This window comes from Coregonus clupeaformis, chromosome 30 (genome assembly GCF_020615455.1).
Source record: "Coregonus clupeaformis isolate EN_2021a chromosome 30, ASM2061545v1, whole genome shotgun sequence".
Taxonomy (NCBI): domain Eukaryota; kingdom Metazoa; phylum Chordata; class Actinopteri; order Salmoniformes; family Salmonidae; genus Coregonus; species Coregonus clupeaformis.
In genome coordinates this window covers 38,969,796-38,993,000 of record NC_059221.1, presented here as the reverse complement: position 1 = coordinate 38,993,000, position 23,205 = coordinate 38,969,796, and the positions used below count along the sequence as shown (strand labels likewise).

General features: G+C 43.4%; 1 protein-coding gene across 6 annotated transcripts in view; it reads right to left on the bottom strand.

The window, feature by feature from the left end:
• LOC121546156 (arginine-glutamic acid dipeptide repeats protein-like) overlaps positions 1–23,205 on the bottom strand; it is a 339,630-nt gene that overhangs the window by 84,665 nt on the left and 231,760 nt on the right. For 5 of the 6 annotated variants that reach the window (XM_045209565.1, XM_045209566.1, XM_045209564.1 and 2 more), the window contains 3 exons: positions 20,717–20,822; positions 16,661–16,757; positions 11,518–11,622 (listed from right to left, as the gene is read on the bottom strand). In XM_045209565.1, coding sequence (XP_045065500.1) covers positions 11,518–11,622; positions 16,661–16,757; positions 20,717–20,822 — 308 coding nt within the window. Of the gene's footprint in view, positions 1–6,021; positions 6,254–11,517; positions 11,623–16,660; positions 16,758–20,716; positions 20,823–23,205 lie in introns of those variants that run through there. The other variant, XM_045209568.1, reaches the window with a different exon arrangement.

The following is a 23,205-nucleotide window of genomic DNA, read 5'->3' as shown; positions in this document are numbered from 1 at the left end:
ACCTTTTAGAAAATGATCGGGTGCAAGACCAGTGACAAACACAATAAAGTGAAACGTAAAGCGCCTTCAAAAAGTATCCATGGACCACTTTACAGCCTGAATTTAAAATAGATTAAATAGAGATTTTGTGTCACTGGCTTACACACAATACCCCATAAGCGGAATTATGTTTTTTGAAATGTTTACTAATTAATTAATTAAAAATGAAAAGCTGAAATGTCTCGAGTCAATAAGTATTCAACCCCTTTGTTATGGCAAGCCTAAATAATTTCAGGAGTAAAAGTTAGCTTAACAAGTCACATAATAAGTTGCATTGACCCACTGTGTGCAATAAAAGTGTTTAACACACATACAATTATCTATAAGGTCTCAGTGAATTTCAAACACAGATTGAACCACAAAGACCAGGGAGGTATTAAAATGCCTTGCAAAGGCGGCACCTATTGATAGATGGGAAATATTGAAAAAGCACACATTAATATCCCTTTGAGCATGGTGATCTTATTAATTACACTTTGGGTGGTGTATCAATACACCCAGTCACTACAAAAACAAAGGCGTCTTTTCTAACTAAGTTGCCAGAGAGGAAGGAAACCTCTCAGGGATTTCACCATTATGCCAATGGTGACTTTAAAACAATTGCAGAGTTTAATGGCTGTGATAGGAGAAAACTGAAGATGGATCAACAACATTGTACACTGAACAAAAATATAAACGCAACATGTAAAGTGTTGGTCCCATGTTTCATGAGCTAAAAATAAAAGATCACAGAAATTGACCATACGCACAAAAAGCTAATTTCTCTCAAATTTTGTGCACAGATTTGTTTACATCCCTCTTAGTGAGCATTTCTACTTTGCCAAGATAATCCATCCACCTGACAGGTGTGGCATAACAATAAGCTGATTACACAGGTGCACCTTGTGCTGGGGACAATAAAAGGACACTCTTAAATGTGCAGTTTTGTCACACAACACAATGCCACAGATGTCTAAAGTTTTGAGGGAGCGTACAATTGGCATGCTGACTGCAGGAATGTCCACTAGAGCGGTTGCCTGAAAATGTAATGTTAATTTATTTACCATAAGCCGCCTCCCAACTGCGTTTTAGAGAATTTGGCAGTACGTCCAACCGGCCTCACAACTGCCGACCACGTGTATGGCGTTGTGTGGGCGAGCGATTTGCTGATGTCAACGTTGTGAAACGAGTGCCCCATGGTGGCGGTGGGGTTATGGTATGGGCAGGCATAAGCTACAGACAACGAACACAATTGCATTTGATCGATGGCAATTTGAATGCACAGAGATACCGTGACGAGATCCTGAGGCCCATTGTCGTGCCATTCACCCGCTGCCATCACCTCAAGTTTCAGCATGATAATGCACGGTCGCAAGGATCTGTACACAATTCCTGGAAGCTGAAAATGTCCCAGTTCTTCCATGGCCTGCATACTCACCAGACATGTCACCCATTGAGCTTGTTTGGAATGCTCTGGATCGACGTGTACGACAGCGTATTCCAGTTTCCGCCAATATCCAGCAACTTCGCAGAGCCATTGAAGAGGAGTGGGACAACATTCCACAAGCCACAATCAACAGCCTTATCAACTCTATGCGAAGGAGATGTCCATTTATTTAAATTGACAGACTTTCTTATATGAACTGTCACTCAGTAAAATCTTTGAAATAGTTGCATATGTTGCGTTTATATTTTTGTTCAGTGTAGTTACTCTACAATACTAACCTAATTGACAGAGTGAAAAGGAAGCCTGTACAGAATAAAACTATATTCCAAAACATGTGTTCGCCATAAGCCACTAAAGTAATACTGCAAAAAATGTGGCAAAGCAATTAACTTTTTGTCCTGAATACAAAGTGTTACAGTGAGGGAAAAAAGTATTTGATCCCCTGCTGATTTTGTATGTTTGCCCACTGACAAAGACATGATCAGTCTATAATTTTAATGGTAGGTTTATTTGAACAGTGAGAGACAGAATAACAACAAAAAAATCCAGAAAAACGCATGTCAAAAATATATATATTGATTTGCATTTTAAATGAGGAAATAAGTATTTGACCCCTCTGCAAAACATGACTTAGTAATTGGTGGCAAAACCCTTGTTGGCAATCACAGAGGTCAGACGTTTCTTGTAGTTGGCCACCAGGTTTGCACACATCTCAGGAGGGATTTTGTCCCACTCCTCTTTGCAGATCTTCTCCAAGTCATTAAGGTTTCGAGGCTGACGTTTGGCAACTCGAACCTTCAGCTCCCTCCACAGATTTTCTATGGGATTAAGGTCTGGAGACTGGCTAGGCCACTCCAGGACCTTAATGTGCTTCTTCTTGAGCCACTCCTTTGTTGCCTTGGCCGTGTGTTTTGGGTCATTGTCATGCTGGAATACCCATCCACGACCCATTTTCTATGCCCTGGCTGAGGGAAGTAGGTTCTCACCCAAGATTTGACAGTACATGGCCCCGTCCATCGTCCCTTTGATGCAGTGAAGTTGTCCTGTCCCCTTAGCAGAAAAACACCCCCAAAGCATAATGTTTCCACCTCCATGTTTGATGGTGGGGATGGTGTTCTTGGGGTCATAGGCAGCATTCCTCCTCCTCCAAACACGGCGAGTTGAGTTGATGCCAAAGAGCTCCATTTTCTGGATTATTTTGTTGTTATTCTGTCTCTCACTGTTCAAATAAACCTACCATTAAAATTATAGACTGATCATTTCTTTGTCAGTGGGCAAACATACAAAATCAGCAGGGGATCAAATACTTTTTTTCCCTCACTGTATGTTTGGGGCAAATCCAATACAACACATTAATGAGTACCACTCTCCATATTTTCAAGCATAGTGTTGGCTGCAAAAAATATACATAATATCCCTATGCCCCAGTGATTGGGAACATCGCCCTGTATAGGGTGCCGTTTTTCGGATGGGACGTTAAACAGGTGTCCTGACACTAATCGTAAGAGTAGGGTCTCCAGGCTGAATTCACAATCTGACCCTCATACCATCATGGCCACCTAATCATCCCCAGCATCCAATGGGCTCATTCATCTCCCCTCCTCTCCCCTGTAACTATTCCCCAAGTTGTTACTGTAAGTGAGGATATGTTCTCAGTCAACTTAGCTGGTAAAATAAGGGTAAAATAAAATAAATAAAAATTTTATGGGTATGCTTGTAATCGTTAAGGACTTGAGAGTTTTTGCACAGGCAAAATCCTAGAGGAAAACCTGGTTGTCTGCTTTCCAACAGACACTGTGAGATGAATTCACCTTTCAGCAGGACAATAACCTAAAACACAAGGCCAAATATACACTGGAGTCGCTTACCAAGAAGACAGTAAATGTTCTTGAGTGGAGGAGTTACAGTTTTAACTTAAAATCAGCTTGAAAAACTATGGCAAGACCTGAAAATGGTTGTCTAGCAATGATCAACAACCAATTTGACAGCGCTTGAAGAATTTAGAAAAGAATAATGGTCTAATATTGTACAATCCAGGTTTGGAAAGCTCTTAGAGACTTACCCAGAAAGACTCACAGTTGTAATCGCTGCTAAAGGTGATTCTAACATGTATTGACTCAGGGGATTAAACACTAATCAAGATATTAGTGTTTTATTTTCTCTATTTTTTCTTCTTTTTATTAATTTTTTTGTTTACAAATGTTAGAATTTTTCTTCCACTTTGACATTAGAATATTTTGTGTAGATCGTTGACAAAAAAAAAAAAAAAAAAAAAAGACAATTAAATCCATTTTAATCGCACAAAATGTGCAAAAAAGTCAAGGGGTGTGAATACTTTCTGAATGGACTGTACAGGTCATTGTAAATAAGAATTTGTTCTTAACTGACTTGCCTAGTTAAATAAAAAGGTTAAATAAAAAAAGGTGAGGTCCCAAATCCCCCACAGTGGGTTGACTGGGCAGTTTGACAGCTCTACAAACCTCTTAGGACAGAGTAAGGAAGACAAATGAGACGTTTTAGTCAATAAAACTAGGAGAACAGACATGCATGATATTGGCTATTCAGATATGGGGTATACATAACACTTGAAGACAATTAACTATCATTACTTTGCTGTTAAGACAATACATGTTTAATTGAACTCTATAATTGTTATATTTGGAGAAGGGAAGAATCAATGAGTTGAAAAGTTGACACTTCTTTCATGAACCCATTTATTTATCAATCAATTTATTAAAAAAATATCTAAGGGATTGGGGTACATTTCTCTATGCACATTATGAGTAACATTCAAGGAAAGTAATATCTGATCAGATTTCATATTTTATCATATTATTATTATACCTGACCCTGAATATGTAGCGATGTTAAATGTAGCTTTCAACAGTCTATGTCCGAATACCCATACTAAATAGTATGCGAAAAAATAAAGTTTTTATAATATGTGAAAATTTGAAAATAGTACTCCAAACGCTATGCTTCAACTAATGTGCGATTGCGTTGACTATCTTATTATCCGTGAGTCGGAAAAGACGAGTGAAGTATTTTTCACCTTTATTTAACCAGGTAAGCCAGTTGAGAACAAGTTCTCATTTACAACTGCGACCTGGCCAAGATAAAGCAAAGCAGTGCGATAAAAACAACAACACAGAGTTACATATGGGGTAAAACAAAACATAGTCAAAAATACAACAGAAAATATATATACAGTGTGTGCAAATGTAGTAAGTTATTGAGGTAAGGCAATAAATAGGCCATAGTGCAAAATAATTACAATTTAGTATTAACACTGGAGTGATAGTATGCAGAAGAAGATGTGCAAATAGAGATACTGGGGTGCAAATGAGCAAAATAAATAACAATATGGGGATGAGGTAGTTGGGTGGGCTAATTACAGATGGGCTGTGTACAGGTACAGTGATCGGTAAGGTGCTCTGACAACTGATGCTTAAAGTTAGTGAGGGAGATAAGAGTCTCCAGCTTCAGAGATTTTTGCAGTTCGTTCCAGTCATTAGCAGAAATCAAATGCAGAAATCAGTATCCTGTTTAAGTATGTAGTACGCTAGTATGGGTATTCGGACACAAGCCTGTGTCTATTTTGTATCGGAGGAGTAACAGTCAGTGCAAATTCGATAGCCAAGTCCTGTACAACAGGAATTGTGCCCAACATATTTAATGTCAAGTCTAAAATATAAAATTACACATGCAAGACCAAACAGGCATCTTTGTATTATTATTACTATTATTTTATTATTAGTATTATTATTATTATTATATGCTTGTACTTTCTGAACCAAAACAATAACAAGACAGTCCTGATCCAGCATGGTGTAACTTTACCATGCACGACAGCAATCAAGGTAAACCCCGCCCCTTCCATCAATTCCGTCCAATCCTCGCACGACTGTAACGCTGTCATAATATTACAAAAATAGTGCGAAAGAACCACATTTTCTAATCAACCGCACAGTCTCCTGAAACACCTACAACAGTCTTTCTTTGACGTTCTCATATTTATCAGCTGGAGCGAGAGTCTGCACCAAGCTTCTCAGGGCTGCCATGTCGGCTCGATTGTAAACACGAGAACAGACAGAGAGTAGGCAACTGCAAAATGGAGTCTGCACAAGCCTTGCTTCTGTTCTCCTATGGCAAAAAAAAAACATAAAGGTGTAGAAAAGTTAGCTTGCTCATAATATGGGTTATAAACGGTAGATCTCGCCTTCATGTGCCGTTAGGCCAATTTGTTACAATGTAGCGGGTTCGGACAGCGATTTACCTTTATGCAGGACAACTCTGGCAGGGATACGTACCGTTTACGGATACAATGTATCCGATAACATTATGCTCTTGTGTAAAATAAACTATGGTCAGACATGAATGTTCTGTTGATATCCGTGACAAAAAACACTCGGGTGTATAATTAAATTAATTCAGGTGAACAGGTTTGCTACACTGGACAGATGAAAAGCGAGTCGCGACTACTCAGACAGATCGACTGTCTCAGAAAACTAGTCGCGGAATTAAACCCTAACATATTAATATATTTATCAACCTACCTCCGAGTAGCAAACAAGTCGTCCATTTCTGACACCAATCTCTAAGGCTCGTTTGTTGACAGTTTGTCTAGAAGTGTAAGTGGTCGTTGTGAATCGACCCAGTCACTCTCTCCCCCTTCCCACCTATTGTCAGGTGCTCAAAATGGAGGACCACGCAAAGCGCTTGGTGGAGCCTCAGAGAGGGGTGTCCACTGAGCTTGTGCTGTGACCTCACACGTAGCCCTGCTCGCTCTCCCTTTTCTACCACAGACACAACTGAGCATGTGCTGCGACCTTACCCACAGACACAACGCAGGCAGGATATGGAATGAATCTCGGTCGTCACTAGTTACCACAACCACAAAGTCATAAACCCCGCCTATTTCTACAATTTATCTTAAAATACATTTTAAACCTAACATTAACCACACTGCTAACCTTATGCCTGACCCTAACTTTCAAGTAAGAGCAAAAAGCAAATGTTTGTTTTCATGATTTTTTTCGATATAGACAATTTTGACTTTGTGGCTGTGGTAACTAGTGAAAACCATCTATCTCCCCTCTCGAAATGTCTGGTCTATAATAAACACGGACATTGGAATTGAACGCGAGACCGCAGACCAAGAGAGACCGACTGCCCTTTCTCATTGAAGCCACGGAAGTTCTAGGCCGACCGCGGTACTGCAGGCATTGTTAACAGAAAAAAGGATCCTCCATTACAGTGAATGGAAAAATTGCGATATTTGTGGTCAATCTTCGTGTAAATAAAATAATATTTGTGGTCAATCTTCGTGTAAATAAAATAATTGTTTCGATTACAATCATGGTACCAATTATTGCTTTCTAATACACAAAATGTATGTCTTAGAACTGATTATTTTAAAATCTCACAGAAGAAGTTATAGGATGGTCATTGCTCACATCAACACCATCATCCCGGAAACCCTAGACCCACTCCAATTCGCATACTGCCCCAACAGATCCACAGATGACGCAATCTCAATCGCACTCCACACTGCCCTTTCCCACCTGGACAAAGGGAACACCTATGTGAGAATGCGCTGACAGAGGGCTGCCTTGCTTCTAGCGCTTAGGAAACTTTGAAGTATTTTGTTTTTTTATGTATTATTTCTTACGTTATTAGCCCAGAAAAAAATTTGTTTATGTTATTACATACAGCCGGGAAGAACTATTGGATATCAGAGCGGCGGTAACTCACCAGCATTACGACTTTCCCGAAGCGGATCATTTGTTTGCACCCAATAAAGTTGACGAGCTCAGGGCGAGGGTTCCTTACCAGAGAGATATCAGGGATTGTAACATCCCTCTGTTTTCACGGAAACATGGCTCTCTCGGGATATACTGTCCGAGTCGGTCCAGCCAGTTGGGTTCTCAGTTCATCGCGCAGACAGGAATAAATATCTCTCCGGGAAGCGGAAGGGCAGAGGTGTACGTTTTATGATTAACAACTCATTGTGTAATTGTAGTAACATACAGGAACTCGAGTCCTTTTGTTTACCTGCCAAAGAATACCTCACAGTCAAATGCCGACCGTATTATCTCCCAAGATAATTTTCTTTGGTTATAGTCACGGCCGTGTATATCCCCCCCTCAAGCCGATACCACGACGGCCCTCAAAGAACTTCACTGGACTCTATGCAAACTGGAAACCACATATCCTGAGACTTCATTTATTGTAGCTGGGGATTTTACCAAAGCAAATTTGAGGAAAAGGTTGCCAAAGTTCTATCAACACATCGACTGTAGTACTTGCGCTGCTAAAACACTCGACCACTGCTACTCAAACTTCCGGGATGCTTACAATGCCCTCCCCCGCCCTCCTTTTGGCAAATCTGACCACGACTCCATTTTGCTCCTCCCTTCCTATAGGCAGACACTCAAACAGGAAGTACCCGTGCTAAGGACTATTCAACGCTGGTCTGACCAATCGGAATCCACACTTTTTCACACTTGAGTTTATAGACGTATACACTGATTCGGTGACTGAGTTTATCAGGAAGTGTATAGGAGATGTTGTGCCCACTGTGACTATTAAAACCTACCCTAACCAGAAACCGTGGATAGATGGCAGCATTCGCGCAAAACTGAAAGTGTGAACCACTGCATTTAACCACTGGGAATATGGCAGAATACAAACAGCGTAGTTGTTCCCTCCGCAAGCCAATCAAACAGGCAACATGTCAGTAAAGGGACAAAGCGGAGTCGCAATTCAACGGCTCAGACACGAGACGTATGTGGCAGGGACTCCAGACAATCACGGTTTAAATCCGTCAGTTTAAGCTAGAGATATCCGGTTTTTTTTGCATGGGCTGCGTCTCAATCCACCGCAACAGCCTACGTCGGCAGTCCGCAATCTGTGGTGGATGGTGGCCGAGCTTCAGCGGTGTTTGTCAGACCATGAGACATCCCAAAAATCGGTCTTCTCACAAAAAAAACGTCTGTACAGTTTGGAAAGGGGAGACTCTCCCAAACACGATGGTGTTCTCAGATTTGCTCTATGACCAATGTTTCCTCAAATTGTTTGGGGCACTGAGCAAATTTTAGGTCTTGTGAGTGGAAACTTGAACATTGTGAGAATTTTGGGCAAGTTCCGGCGCGCGTTTACAGTGAACGCTGAGGCTGTACCCTAAGAGTTTTAGACAGTAGCTAATAGATTATTGTGGCTATTTGAGCATCATGTAGTCCTACCAACAAAACTAATGGAGCGAATCCCATAACATTTTCACATGGAAATAGTTTTTGATTTCTATGATATAGCCTAGAATAGCCTCTATGTGGTGTTCAATGCAGGCCTACATTGCATGAGACTTTTAAAACAGTTTTTACATTATGAAAGGCTTGACATTAATTATTTTAGGTGACTGCAAATGGCATTGTATTGTGTTGTATGATGATGCAAAAAAAAACACAAAATAAAATAAATGATTATTACCATACAGAGAATTAGACAATGTAGCCTATTGGCTTATTTGCATATTCATGCTTGTCTCAAACAACACTGCCCCTTTAATAAAGATAAGCTTTTTACCTGACTGACTTTTCAAAGACAGCATGAAGTGTAACCTTCACTCTTTGTGCTCTTGCAGGAAGCAGTAACCCCCCATTGCTGACCTATACTTACCTATAACTGGGCTAATAACTTGCTAACTAGCAAAGAATATTAACAAATGTGCATATGCACGGCTCTGATCTCATTCACTGGCGGGTGATTGAAAGACTCGTGGGCTACCCCTCGCCAATATAATTCTACTCCGTTGCGCTCTGGCAACAACAAAATCACAGACTCAATCTTGCAAAGTTAGATTTGTTTTGGTTTGTTGCATTGAAAAAAAGAGGCTGATATAATGTTGATTCGATCAGAGAAAAAAAAATGTTGATCTATATAGTGCAAACTAACGGGGCGAACTCAGTGAAGTTCAATCTCTTGCGTCTCTGCGCGGCACGGCACTTCTTTTGCGCGGCAGTCCTGGAGGGAACATTGTCTATGACCCCCACAAGTGTCACGGGACTCCTCTGAAGGTCACCCATACAAACTAATAGAAGTATGGAGGTAGTTTTGTGGACCAAAAAATATGGGTGGTCCCCCCAAAAATATATACTGTTTATATTTCCTGGCTTTTCTGTTATCTCCTAGATATAGGACCGTTATGAATCTGTTACGAATCTGTTATTCATTGCGTTTCTATGGGCTACAGTAGTAAAGGCCAAATTCAATATTTTATCAAATATTTTTTATATATTTTTTGGGGATACCTAAAGGGGTCCTAAAATTCAAAATAAAATATCTAAATGATCATGTTAACTGACTGATACTATCTCATAGAACAAAACGTACAAGATCTCCTAAGCTTGTGTTAACCTCAGACCTTATTTTCGGCATTTATCCCAAAACCCAATTCTTTCCTCATTCATTTTCGCCATAGGGATGGCTGAACGAACCTGAGGTAACTCATTTCCGGGTTTTAGGACTACAAGCTGGTGAGCTCTATTGAGTCTTCACATAGGAATGAATGGGGTCACGTTATCAATGGCTTTGTCCATTCATATAGTCTTTGCTGCAGACACACAGCGCTCAGCATACCAAACAAGCAGGGGAGGGGAAGGGAGGGGAGGGGAGGGGAGGGGCGGGGAGGGGAGGGAGGGGAAAGGGAGGGGAGGGGAGAGGAGGGGAGAGGAAAGGGAGGGTGGGAGGGGTAGACTGACTGAATGGGGCCCTGGCTCTGAACTGAGGGGTTCATGTCGAACAACAGTGTACAACGGGGGTAGGCAACTAGATTCAGCCACGGGCAGATTTTTTGTCGGAGCGGATGGTCAGGAGACTGGAACATAATAATAATAATAATAATAACATAATAATAATATTAATATTAATAATAATAATGTGTACTCTGTACTAATCATTTTATACCTTGATTACATTGAGACACGATCACATCTCTTTTATTCGTGGGAATACTTGGGAACAGATTTCCTAAATCAAACTCATTTTTAGCTGAATTCCTGGTGATTTTAGTATCTGTTTTGGCCCACAGGCCGCCCGCTGCCGGCCCCTGATGGACAACTCGCCATTGCACCAGATTCAGCTAGATAGCTCATTCTCATCTGTAGTCACATTCTAATATTACTGTATAACATTGACGGGGAAAGAAGTTGCCGTGCGCCGCCCAAACTCTGTAACAACGCAGAGGGCTCCGTATAGCTCCGCATTGAGATGATTGGTTGACGGTAGGTGTGGGCGGGAGGTCCTGTATTAACACTAACTCACTTCCTTGACAACATCGCTGCTGAAGTATGAATGCCCTGTCTTCTCCAGAGGCCGTATCGCCGTTAATGCTGTAACGGCCAATGCAGACGTCGGATTGGCCTTTCAGTCAGTCAGTAAAAGGTGCTGCATGGTCAATCCGACTTCTGAATTGGCCGTTAGAGCATTAACGGCGATACGGCCTCTGCAGAAATCAGGGCATTCACACGTCTTGCACTTCGCCGAGCAGAGATGTTGTCAAGGAAGTGAGTATATGTTTATTCAGGACCTCCAGCCCCCACCTACCGTCAACCAATCATGTCAATGCGGAGCTATACGGAGCCCTCTGCGTTGTTACAGAATTTGAGAGGCGCACGGCGATGTGGTACGGAGCTCAATTTGGCCTCTGCGTGCCTGCGGAGGCGCCGCAATTCAAAATCAAATCAAACTTTATTTGTCACATGCGCCGAATACAACAGGTCGTAGACCTTACAGTGAAATGCTTACTTACAGGCCCTTAACCAACAATGCAGTTTTAAGAAAGAATACCCCCCCAAAAAATACAATATAAAATAATACGAAATAAAAATAACAAATAATTAAAGAGCAGCAGTAAAAATAACAATAGCGAGGCTATATACAGGGGGGTACCGGTACCGAGTCAATGTGTGGGGGCACCAATTGTGTCAAAACGTCCATACGGCGCCTCGGACCACATTTTCGGATCAAGCATAAATTGGCTCTTAGGCTCTCACCTGGTCTCTGGGTTGTATCCCAGGATGTAGAAAAAGGAGTCGATGCGAGCTTTGAACTCCCTGGCAGCAAAGATGTCGGAGAAATGGGCGATGTTACACTTCCCCCTGAAAGACAAGACAGACATAGAAAATTAGATTTATTTGTCAACATCTTACAGTCTATGGTAAACATATAGGTGTACAAACATCATTGATATTGTCGCAAGAGAACGTAATTAATCGTGTTTTTGGGAAGTGCGTCTTGAAAAACAAGAAAAATGCAGGAAAATTAGTTTTATTAGTCAACATACAGACATGAACAAATCATTGCTATATACAGTGCATTCTGAAAATATTCAGACCTTGACTTTTTCCACATTTTGTTATGTTACAGCCTTATTCTAAGATGGATTAAATTGATTTTTTCCCCTCATCAATCTACACACAATACACCATAATGGCAAAACAAAAACAGGTTTCAAACATGTTCCACTATAATTTAATTGTAAAATGAATCCATTTTTAAAAATGTTATTAAAGATCATATGTTTGCAATGCCAAGGCCAATCAAAAAAAAAAAAAAGAATGACAGAGAAACGTAAAAGCGGTAATTCCCCGGAAAAACAACACATGACCCCCCCGTGTCATGACCCCCCGCGCTCAATCAGTTTCAGCTAGCAGCTCCTTTTACCTGCAGTCAAAGCATCACTAGTTTATGAATAAAACAACATGTCTAAGAAACGTAAAAGTGCTGATGACTCATCATCAAAAAAGAAAGTAAGGCTATATAACATTATTTTTTTGTCATTTTAGCAGACGCTCTTATCCAGAGCGATTTACAGGAGCAATTAGGGTTAAGTGCCTTGCTCCAGGGCACATCGACAGATTTTTCACCTAGTCGGCTCGGGGATTAGAACCAGCGACCTTTCGGTTACTGGCACAACGCTCTTAACCACTAAGCTACCTGCCGCCCCATATATCTTGAGAGTTATCTTAACTTCGGTTTTATTGAAGGACTCGGCCAGAACGGGTCAGTTGTGACGAGAAGCTAGCCAATGACAGCATGAAGCCAAGCAAAATGCAACGACGCCAGGAAACAAAACACCAGGAGACTGTTGGTGAAGGTCAGGATGTTTTTGAGAGGAAGAAGCAGTTGGCACTATCAAAAAGATCCATAGACATCAAAAAAGCATTTGAAAGAGCAGGCAGTGATTTACACAGAGCCACGGAGGCGTCGTTTGAGGTGTTCGCTATTAATTGCCAAGGCTAAAAAGCCGCACAATATTGGAGAGCAGCTAATCAAACCCGCCTGCCTGAAAACTGTAGAGAGGCTGTGTGGCCCACAGGTGGTGGATAAAGTGAGAACCGTCCCACTCTCTGAAAACACTGTCAAAGACAGAATTGATCAAATGGCTGGAGATTGTCAAAACCAGCTGCACGAGAAGCTTAGGAACGTTCCCTTTGCCATTCAGTTGGATGAAACAACAACAGTGTCAGACGAATCCGTGCTCATCGTTTATGTACAATATATTGACGGTGATGACTTGAAACAAGACATTCTTATGTCTACCAATCTAGCCACAACAACAACAGGCCAAACTATTGTTGTAGCTATGGACTCACATCTCTCGTCCAACAATCTGCCCTACGAGAATATTGTTGCATGCTGCACTGATGGGGCTGCAGTGTTGATGGGCAAAAACAAGGGATTTAACAGCCGATTTAAGGAAAAAGCCCCGGCGTGCGCAATTTTCCACTGCATGCTACATCGCCAAGCATTGGCCAGTAAAAAACTTTAGAAGACCTTAGTAACACCCTGGCAACTGTTGTTAAAGTTGTAAACTTCATTAAAGGCTCGCCCTACTACCAAGACACTGTTTGCCCAGCTGTGTGAGGGTGAAGCGCATCAAACACTGCTGTTACACACAGAGGTACGCTGGTTGTCACGTGGACAAGTGCTTGTGCGTTTTATGGAACTGCAGGAAAAAATAAAGGAATTCTTGCAAGATCACAATCGACCACTGTGCGAACAGCTGACTGATGCGTTTTGGATCAAAACGGCATACCTAGCGGATACATTCACTCTCTACAATGAGACAAACAAGCGGATGCAGAGTCCTGAATCAAACACCATGCAGTGCAAAGACTCTCTCAACGCTTTTGTGCGGAAACACATAGTTGGAAAAATGTCAAAAGGGGAGCTACAACAATTTCCACTGCTGATGAAACAGTCTGGTGGCACTGTGCCTGCATCTTTACGCACTGGGGCGGCAGGTAGCTTAGTGGTTAAGAGCGTTGTGCCAGTAACCAAAAGGTCGCTGGTTCTAATCCCCGAGCCGACTAGGTGAAAAATGTGTCGATGTGCCCTTGAGCAAGGCACTTAACCCTAATTGCTCCTGTAAGTCGCTCTGGATAAGAGCGTCTGCTAAATGACTAAAATGTAAAATGCAAAAATGTAAATCTTTACGCACTGAGTTTACCAGGCTCATGAACATGCTTCGGGAGGAAATTAAATCCCGTTTTGCCGATGTTGACGAATACTTATCAAAGGAATCGTGGGTGATGGACCCTTACATTTGCAGTCTCGAGGACGTGGAATACCTTGGCTGTGAAGATGAGCTTGCTGACCTTCAAGCCGATTCTGTGTCAAATAAATATTTCCAGGAGAACGGATACAAAAAGTTTCGGATTGTCAAAGGACACGCTGTTGCACCCAGACTGGCCCAACTTTTCTCAGATACAAGTTAGGGAGGGGGGTCCAAGGAAAAAAGGTTGGGAACCACTGTGTGTGGGCATGTCCCTTAGGGAGGCGAACAATTGGCCCAGCGTCGTCCGGGTGAGAGAGAGTCACATGAGCATGGAGGTATCTAGTTAACGTAGAACACAGACACTAGCTGAACCCTTCATCCCTCCAGCCATCATCCATCCATCCCTGCCTCATTCCATCCTTCATCAACCTTCATCCTTTCTTCCCTCCCTCCCTCCCTCCATCCAGCCATCATCCATCCTCCCTCCCTGCCTCATTCCATCCTTCATCCTTTCTTCCCTCCCTCCCTCCCTCCCTCCCTCCCTCCCTCCCTCCCTCCCTCCCTCCCTCCCTCCCTCCCTCCCTCCATCCATCCATCCATCCAGCCAGCCATCCTCCCTCCCTCCCTCCCCCCCTCCATCCCTCCCTCCCTCCCTCCCTTCATCCCTCCCTTCATCCCTCCCTCCCTAATGTTGGGCTTCCGAGTGGCGCAGCGGTCTAAGGCACTGCATCTCAGTGCTTGAGGCGTCACTACAGACCCCCTGGTTCGATTCCAGGCTGTATCACAATCCGGCTTTTGGGAGTCCCATAGGGCGGCGCACAATTGGCCCAGCGTCGTCCGGGTTTGGCCGGGGTCGGCAGTCATCGTAAATAATAATATGTTCTTAACTGACTTGCCTAGTTAAATAACAAAATAATTTAAAAAGACCTACCCACCCGGGACACACACGGCAATAGACAGAGAGACACACACCTTGATACAATTTCACATCCCATCCCCCAGTGTGTGGGTGTGTCAAGCTGTGTGTCTGGGCCCATCATCACAATAACTGACATCACAGAGGTCTGCAGGCAGACAGGCAGCCCCAACTAGCAACAATAACGTCCTCATGAAGATCAAACGATAAAATAAAAATGGGAGCCTGTGTGTGTGTGTGTGTGTCGAGCGGGCAGCATTACATTACAGCATCACGCTGGAATTCCCTGCCTGCGTACATCAAAAGCGCCTATAATAAGTAATATCAAAGAGCTGCTCTGTGTGTGTGTGTGTTCCTGTGTGTGTGTGTGTGTTCCTGTGTGTGTGTGTGTGTTCGAAGAACTGGCTGCTAATTTAGCCTGATATCACTGGTTTCTCTGAGACGTGGCTTCGCAGAGAGAGAACTGCTACACTGTTTCACAGATGGTTTGCGTCAAGGTGTATGTGTGTATATAAGGGGATGAGGAACAGAGGGAAGGAGGGGGAGAGAATCACATGAGCATGGAGAAAGACTATCTGGTTTCAGATGGGAGACAAATCAGCATGCCTAGTCCTTCTCCTTTCCATGGCGTTGAGCAAGCAGAGTTAGAGATGACTATCAGCTTAGTGTTGCTAGGCGCTGTGTGGGGTTATAGGTCAGAGCCTGATGACTATCAGCTTAGTGTTGCTAGGCGCTGTGTGGGGTTATAGGTCAGAGCCTGATGACTATCAGCTTAGTGTTGCTAGGCGCTGTGTGGGGTTATAGGTCAGAGCCTGATGACTATCAGCTTAGTGTTGCTAGGTGCTGTGTGGGGTTATAGGTCAGAGCCTGATGACTATCAGCTTAGTGTTGCTAGGCGCTGTGTGGGGTTATAGGTCAGAGCCTGATGACTATCAGCTTAGTGTTGCTAGGTGCTGTGTGGGGTTATAGGTCAGAGCCTGATGACTATCAGCTTAGTGTTGCTAGGTGCTGTGTGGGGTTATAGGTTAGAGCCTGATCAAATCAAATCAAATTGTATTTGTCACATGCGCCGAATACAACAGGTGTAGATCTTACCGTGAAATGCTTACTTACAAGCCCTTAACCAACAATGCAGTTCAAGAAATAGAGTTAAGAAAATATTTGCTAAATAAACTAAAGTAAAAATAAAAAGTAACACCATAAGATTACATAACAACAACGAAGCTATATACAGGGGGTACCGATACCGAGTCAATGTGCGGGGGTACAGGTTAGTCGAGGTAATTTGTAAATGTAGGGAGGAGTAAAGTGACTATGCATAGATAATAAACAGCGAGTAGCAGCAGTGTAAAAAAAAATGGGGGGGGGGGGGTCAATGTAAATAGTCCGGGTGGCCATTTTATTAATTGTTCAGCAACTATATTGATACAGTACCATTCAACAAAGGCTGCAAAAAATTGCCAGTTACTGGTCATAAACTTGAGTGCTTTCCTATTGTTAGCTCCGATGTTTAGACTTAATAATAATAATAATATGCCATTTAGCAGACGCTTTTATCCAAAGCGACTTACAGTCATGTGTGCATACATTTTTTTTGTTTTTGTGTATGGGTGGTCCCGGGGTTCGAACCCACTACCTTGGCGTTACAAGCGCCGTGCTCTACCAGCTGAGCTACAGAGGAGCAGGACCTAGTTCTCTCTCTGAGAGTGTGTCGTCTCACCTAAGGGCCGCAGCATGGTAGGTGTCCACATAGTCAGAGATGAAGAGTTCTCTGCCCCTGACCACTGGGTCTGTGATGACCAGCTCCCGGCCAGAATCTGAGGAGGGACAGGAAGATAAGAGAAGTCAGAGAAGGTATAGGAGAAGAGGAGAGGAGGAGGAGGAGGAGACAGGAGAGAGGAGGAGGAGGAGAGAGGAGGAGACGAAGAGGAGACGAAGAAGAGCAGGAGAGAGGAGAGAGGAGAAGGAGCGAGAAGAGAGGAGGAGACAATAGGAGCGAGGAGAGAGGAGGAGACGGAGGAGAGAGCAGGAGAGAGGAGGATGAGGCGAGAGGAGGAGCGAGGAGAGAGGAGGAGACAAGAGGAGGAACAGGGAGAGAAAACACAGAGTCAGGGTCATGTTTTGAATATAACAGACAGAGTGAACCCACTGTATTTCAACATGTGTGGGTGGATGTGAATTGCTGCGAGTGATCAGTGTTCAAGGGCCACATTACAGCGCAGGTTATTTGCACTTGATGGTCCAGATACTCGCTGTCTGGCCTAAAGGTGTGTGTTACCAAGGAAACAGAGCTAATACGACTGCTTCGGTACGGTGGCCTGTAATCGGCTGGTCTGAAGGAGTGTTGTTACCTAGGGAACACAGCTAATGACTGGTTCAGACCAGTGTTCTGTTTGACATGTCGTCTAATGTGATTGGTTCAGACCAGTGTTCTGTTTGACATGTCGTCTAATGTGATTGGTTCAGACCAGTGTTCTGTTTGACATGTCGTCTAATGTGATTGGTTCAGACCAGTGTTCTGTTTGACATGTCGTCTAATATGATTGGTTCAGACCAGTGTTCTGTTTGACATGTCGTCTAATATGATTGGTTCAGACCAGTGTTCTGTTTGCATGTCGTTCACAGCCATGTCTTACATATCATGTCCTTCACGGTCAACTGTATAGTGTGTGTGTGTGACAGAGATTGAGTGTATGTATGATGTGTAAGAGTGTATTGTGTTTGTGTATATGTGTGTGTGTGTGTGTGTGTGTGTGTGTGTGTGTGTGTGTGTGTGTCAGGGTTTCCATTAGCCAGTAATAGAAAAGCCGATAAATAAAATTGGTGCCAGCCAATTGTTCAGGAGAAGAAGACGACATTCCATTGCAAAATAATGCTTTTTAGCCTCTTGACTGATGGAAATACATTTGACTGATCATGTTTAATCGGTCTATAGGACGTTTGCATAATGTAGTGGAATTAAATTGGCGCGTGTGTAGCCTACAGTATATTAGTTATGTATCTTTATTTATCACACGCTTACAGCATACAGCATACAGAGCCTTTGAGCGGAAAATCTGTCAGACAGCGCGAGAGCTGCTGCTTTCAAGACAACTGGGAATTCTGAAAAATACGAGGTCAAATCATGACGTCAGTGATCTTCAGGTCAGAAAGTCGGAGCTCTAGAAAGAGGACCGAGTTCCCGAGTTGGATGACTATTCAAATCGATTTTTCCCCAGTCGGAGCTAGTTTTTTCCCCAGTTCCCAGTTGTCTTGAATGCACTGAAGTCGGAAATTTCAGAGTTGTTTTGAACACGGCATCAAATGGCAACGAAGGCAGGCTTCATCAGCGCGTCACACACCACATTGCAAACGAGTAGGAGGCAGTATGCATTTTGAAAACAAGTACTTAATTGTTTAAAACATTAATGTTTTAATACATACAGTGGCTTGCGAAAGTATTCACCCCCCATGGCATTTTTCCTATTTTGTAGCCTTACAACCTGGAATTAAAATTGATTTTTTTGGGGTTTGTATAATTTCATTTACACAACATGCCTACCACTTTGAAGATGCAAAATATTTTTCCTTGTGAAACAAACAAGAAAAAATACAAAAAAACAGAAAAGTTGAGCGTGCATAACTCTTCACCCCCCCCAGAGTCAATACTTTGTAGAGCCACCTTTTGCAGCAATTACAGCTGCAAGTCTCTTGGGGTATGTCTCTATAAGCTTGGCACATCTAGCCACTGGGATTTTTGCCCATTCTTCAAGGCAAAACTGCTCCAGCTCCTTCAAGTTGGATAGGTTCCGCTGGTGTACAGCAATCTTTAAGTCATACCACATATTCTCAATTGGATTGAGGTCTGGGCTTTGACTAGGCCATTCCAAGACATTTAAATATTTCCCCTTAAACCACTCAAGTGTTGCTTTAGCAGTATGCTTAGGGTCATTGTCCTGCTGGAAGGTGAACCTCCGTCCCAGTCTCAAATCTCTGGAAGACTGAAACAGGTTTCCCTCAAAAATGTCCCTGTATTTAGCGCCATCCATCATTCATTCAATTCTGACCAGTTTCTCAGTCCCTGCCGATGAAAAACATCCCCACAGCATGATCCTGCCACCACCATGCTGGATGGTGTTCTCGGGGTGATGAGAGGTGTTGGGTTTGCGCCAGACATAGCGTTTTCAGATGAGATACAGATACAAATGTTAGTCTCATCTGACCAGAGTACCTTCTTCCATATGTTTGGGGAGTCTCCCACATGGTTTTTGGCGAACACCAAATATGTTTGCTTATTTTATTCTTTAAGCAATGGCTTTTTTCTGGCCACTCTTCCGTAAAGCCCAGCTCTGTGGAGTTTACGGCTTAAAGTGGTCCTATGGACAGATACTCCATTCTCCGCTGTGGAGCTTTGCAGCTCCTTCAGGGTTATCTCTTTGGTCTCTTTGTTGTGCCTCTGATTAATGCCCTCCTTGCCTGGTCCGTGAGTTTCGGTGGGCGGCCCTCTCTTGCCAGGTTTGTTGTGGTGCCATATTCTTTCCATTTTTTAATAATGGATTTAATGGTGCTCCGTGGGATGTTCAAAGTGTCTGAGATCATGTGACAGATCATGTGACACTTAAATAAAGTCCACCTGTGTGCAATCTAACTAATTATGTGACTTCTGAAGGTAATTAGTTGCACCAGATCTTATTTAGTGGCTTCATGAATACATATGCACGCAACCCTTTTCCATTATTTATTTTTTAGAAAGTTTTTTTCATTTCACTTCACCAATGTGGTTTATTTTGTGTATGTCCATTACATGAAATCCAAATAAAAATCAATTGAAATTACAGGTTGTAATGCAACGAAATAGGAAAAAAATGCCAAGGGGGATGAATACCTTTTGCGAGGAGCTGTATGACTCCACATTAGCCCACTGAGCTAAAGCCTAGGCATTAGTTCAGGGAGCTCACACAAGGTTATTCACTGAACTACCTCTGGTACCTGTTACTGTATGAGGCTTATTACCAAACCAGTTAGATTTCCTCTCTTTCTACATTTCGAGTTGACATTTTAATCTCCGTCACATGAAACCGCTGCGGTGCCCTTCTGACAATGTTTTCCCCCCACGCTAATTGCATTATGGAACGAACATTCGCGGGTAGCCTACTGCCTTGCGGAAGGACACATTTCAGTTGAATGCATTCAGTTGTACAACTGACTAGGTATTCCCCCTTTCCCATTCCTTGTGCGCATTGCTGCACTTATAATATGAAGAAATAATGGTTTCTAGGACTACTTGTTGTATGAATTTTGGATCTATCGTCCCACGACTGTCCCAGAGTCTGTTTGGAGCAGGCTTTTTCTTTCTCGACAAGTTGACCAATAGAATAGGTAGCCTAAACGTTTCTACTATAGTAGATTAGATAATTGATTTTGCTGTTTGTTAATCTTCTTGTCGGCTGAGGAAAAGTAAATGTGGGCAGTTATTCTAACGTCTTCAAAGTGCGCGTCGGAATTCGGTAAGAAGGACGCGCACGCCGTTGCATCCTCGAGTTACATGTTTCCGTTAAGATTAATTACCATAATCTAAATGTGATTTCTGTCGTTCTGAGCACCGTGGGTGGACGCCCTAATCAGGTTATGCATATCGGTCCGGGGGTAAATTTCTCAAACGCCCGGTAAATTTAAAATGTTGCCGGTCAAATGTCCGGCGCCACATTTTTCATAACGGAAACCCTGAAATATAAATTTTATTTCATAAAAGAAAAACCCTGGTGTGTGTAGTGTTGTCCTAGTCTCTCAAACTCACCGTTCTCATTGTTGCGATCCTGCACCAGGTGTTGGTAGACCGAGTCAGGGACCTCTGATTGGCGGTAGTACCACTTAACACTCAGCAACAGATGGTCACGTTTACTCTGAGAGGGTGGAGAGAGAGGAGAGAGGGGAGAGAGGAGAGGGGGGAGAGAGGAGAGGGGGGAGAGAGGAGAGGGGGGAGAGAGGAGAGAGAGAGAGAGGGGGGAGAGAGGAGAGGGGGAAGAGAGAGGAGAGAGGAGAGGGGGGAGAGAGGAGAGGGTGGAGAGAGGAGAGGGTGGAGAGAGGAGAGGGGGGAGAGAGGAGAGGGGGGAGAGAGAGGAGAGGACAAAGATAGAGAGAGAACAGAGTTAGAAGAAAAAAAAAAAAAACAGGCTCCAATAAAATAAACAAGACAGTTGTTTGTTAACAGTGTCACAGATTGGTGTGTTGGCAGACAGACATAGCAAATGGCACCCTGTTCCCTACATAGTGCACTACTTTCGACCAGAACCCTATGGGCCCAGGTGAAAAGTAGTGCACTATATAGGGACTTGAGTGCCATTTGGGGCACAGACAGAGCTGCTGCTTTCTGCTTGTTATCCGCCCAGCTGGTTGGTGCCAAAAAGCCCACAGTGAAACCAGCTCAATTAAAAAGGGATTGGAGAGAATTTAGCTGCTTTAATAAAGTAAACAGCCAGATATTAGAAGCCTCCGCGTGTGGAAGTCAGGGGAAAGGAGAGGCAAAGTTACTGAGCTATATTCCTCTTCAATTAAATGAATTTAGGCCTGCTTTCACTTTCTACCTCAAACCTAATGTAGTAACTTAACCAAATCAGAGTGCTAAAACAACAATCTAGAAAACCCTACATGGGGCAAATACTTATTTTATCCTGTAAGGACATTCTGTCGGCTTAGTGCCATGCCACCCACTGGTCATCTGTGCTACTACAGCGCCCCCTCACATGCAGTACCATCCTATCACCACTGAGAGGCAGCACTGAGTCACAGAGAGAGCTTCCAGAAGCCTGAATAAAGGGAATACAAGCCTGAGTGAGGCCGGGCCAGCTAGGGAGAGGGATGAAAAGGGTACAAGACTGTTTTCATTCCCCAACATGAAACATTTATTGTGCCTTCATACGAGCCCAACTGACCGTCAAGAGGGTTTAAAAGAACATTAAAGAGGCGGTGTCAGAGGAAGGCCCTCAAAGTTGTCAAAGACTCCAGTCACCCTAGTCATAGACTGTTCTCTCTGCTACCACACGGCAAGCGGTACCGGAGCGCCAAGTCTAGGTCCAAAAGACTTCTCAACAGCTTCTACCCCCAAGCCATAAGATTCCTGAACAGCTAATCATGGCTATCCGGACTATTTGCATTGCCCCCCCCCCACCCCACCCCCCTCTTTTACGCTGCTGCTACTCTGTTTATTATCTATGCATAGTCACTTTAACTCTACCCACATGTACATATTACCTCAACTAGCCGGTGCCCCCGCACATTGACTCTGCACCGGTACCCCCCTGTATATAGCCTCGCTACTGTTATTTTATATTACTGCTGCTTTTAAATTATTTATATTTTTTATTTCCCTATTTTGTTACTTAACACTTTTTATTTTCTTAAAAACTGCATTGTTGGTTAAGGGCTTGTAAGTAAGCATTTCACTGGAATGTCTACACCTGTTGTATTCGGCGCATGTGACAAATAAAATTACATTTGATTTGACCACAGCTCGGAGCTATGCTGCTACACACACACAGTCCTTTGGGAGAAGCCAGAAATCACAGCCATATTTATAAACAGAGCTAGCCCACAGAACCACCATAGAGAGATAGAGAGAGAGGGGGAGGGGGGGAGAGGGGGGAGGGAGAGAGAGAGGGAGGGGGGGGGGAGGGTGAGAGAGAGACATATAGAGAGACATATAGAGAGAGAGAGACATATAGAGAGAGAGAGAGAGAGACAGAGAGAGAGAGGGAGGGGGAGAGAGGGGGGAGGGTGAGAGAGAGAGCGAGGGAGGGGGGAGGGTGAGAGAGAGAGGGAGGGGGGAGGGTGAGAGAGAGAGAGAGAGAGAGGGAGGGGAGAGAGAGAGGGAGGGAGGGGGGAGGGTGAGAGAGAGAGATAGAGAGAAAGAGAGACAGAGACAGAGACAGAGACAGAGAGAGAGAGAGAGAGAGAGAGAGAGAGAGAGAGAGAGAGAGAGAGAGAGAGAGGAGAAAGAGCTGTGTGCTCAATGTGTGAAGGAGCATGAGGTCAGTGTAAAGATATTTCAAGCCTGTTGAGTGTGGTGTTCTGTGAAGTCATGGGGGGGACTAGAGATGAAATGCAGTCAAGCAAATCTGTCTCCCCACTCTAACCTTCTAACCCACCTATGTTTCATCTCCCCTGTCTCCCCCCTATCCTCACCTCTCCTGCTCTCTCTCTCTCTCTCTGAGGCTTTGGAGGAGTGAGTGTGTCGCCAGCTGTTGTTTAGCATGTCAAGAAACTAAGCCATAGCTAACCGTCTGCCTG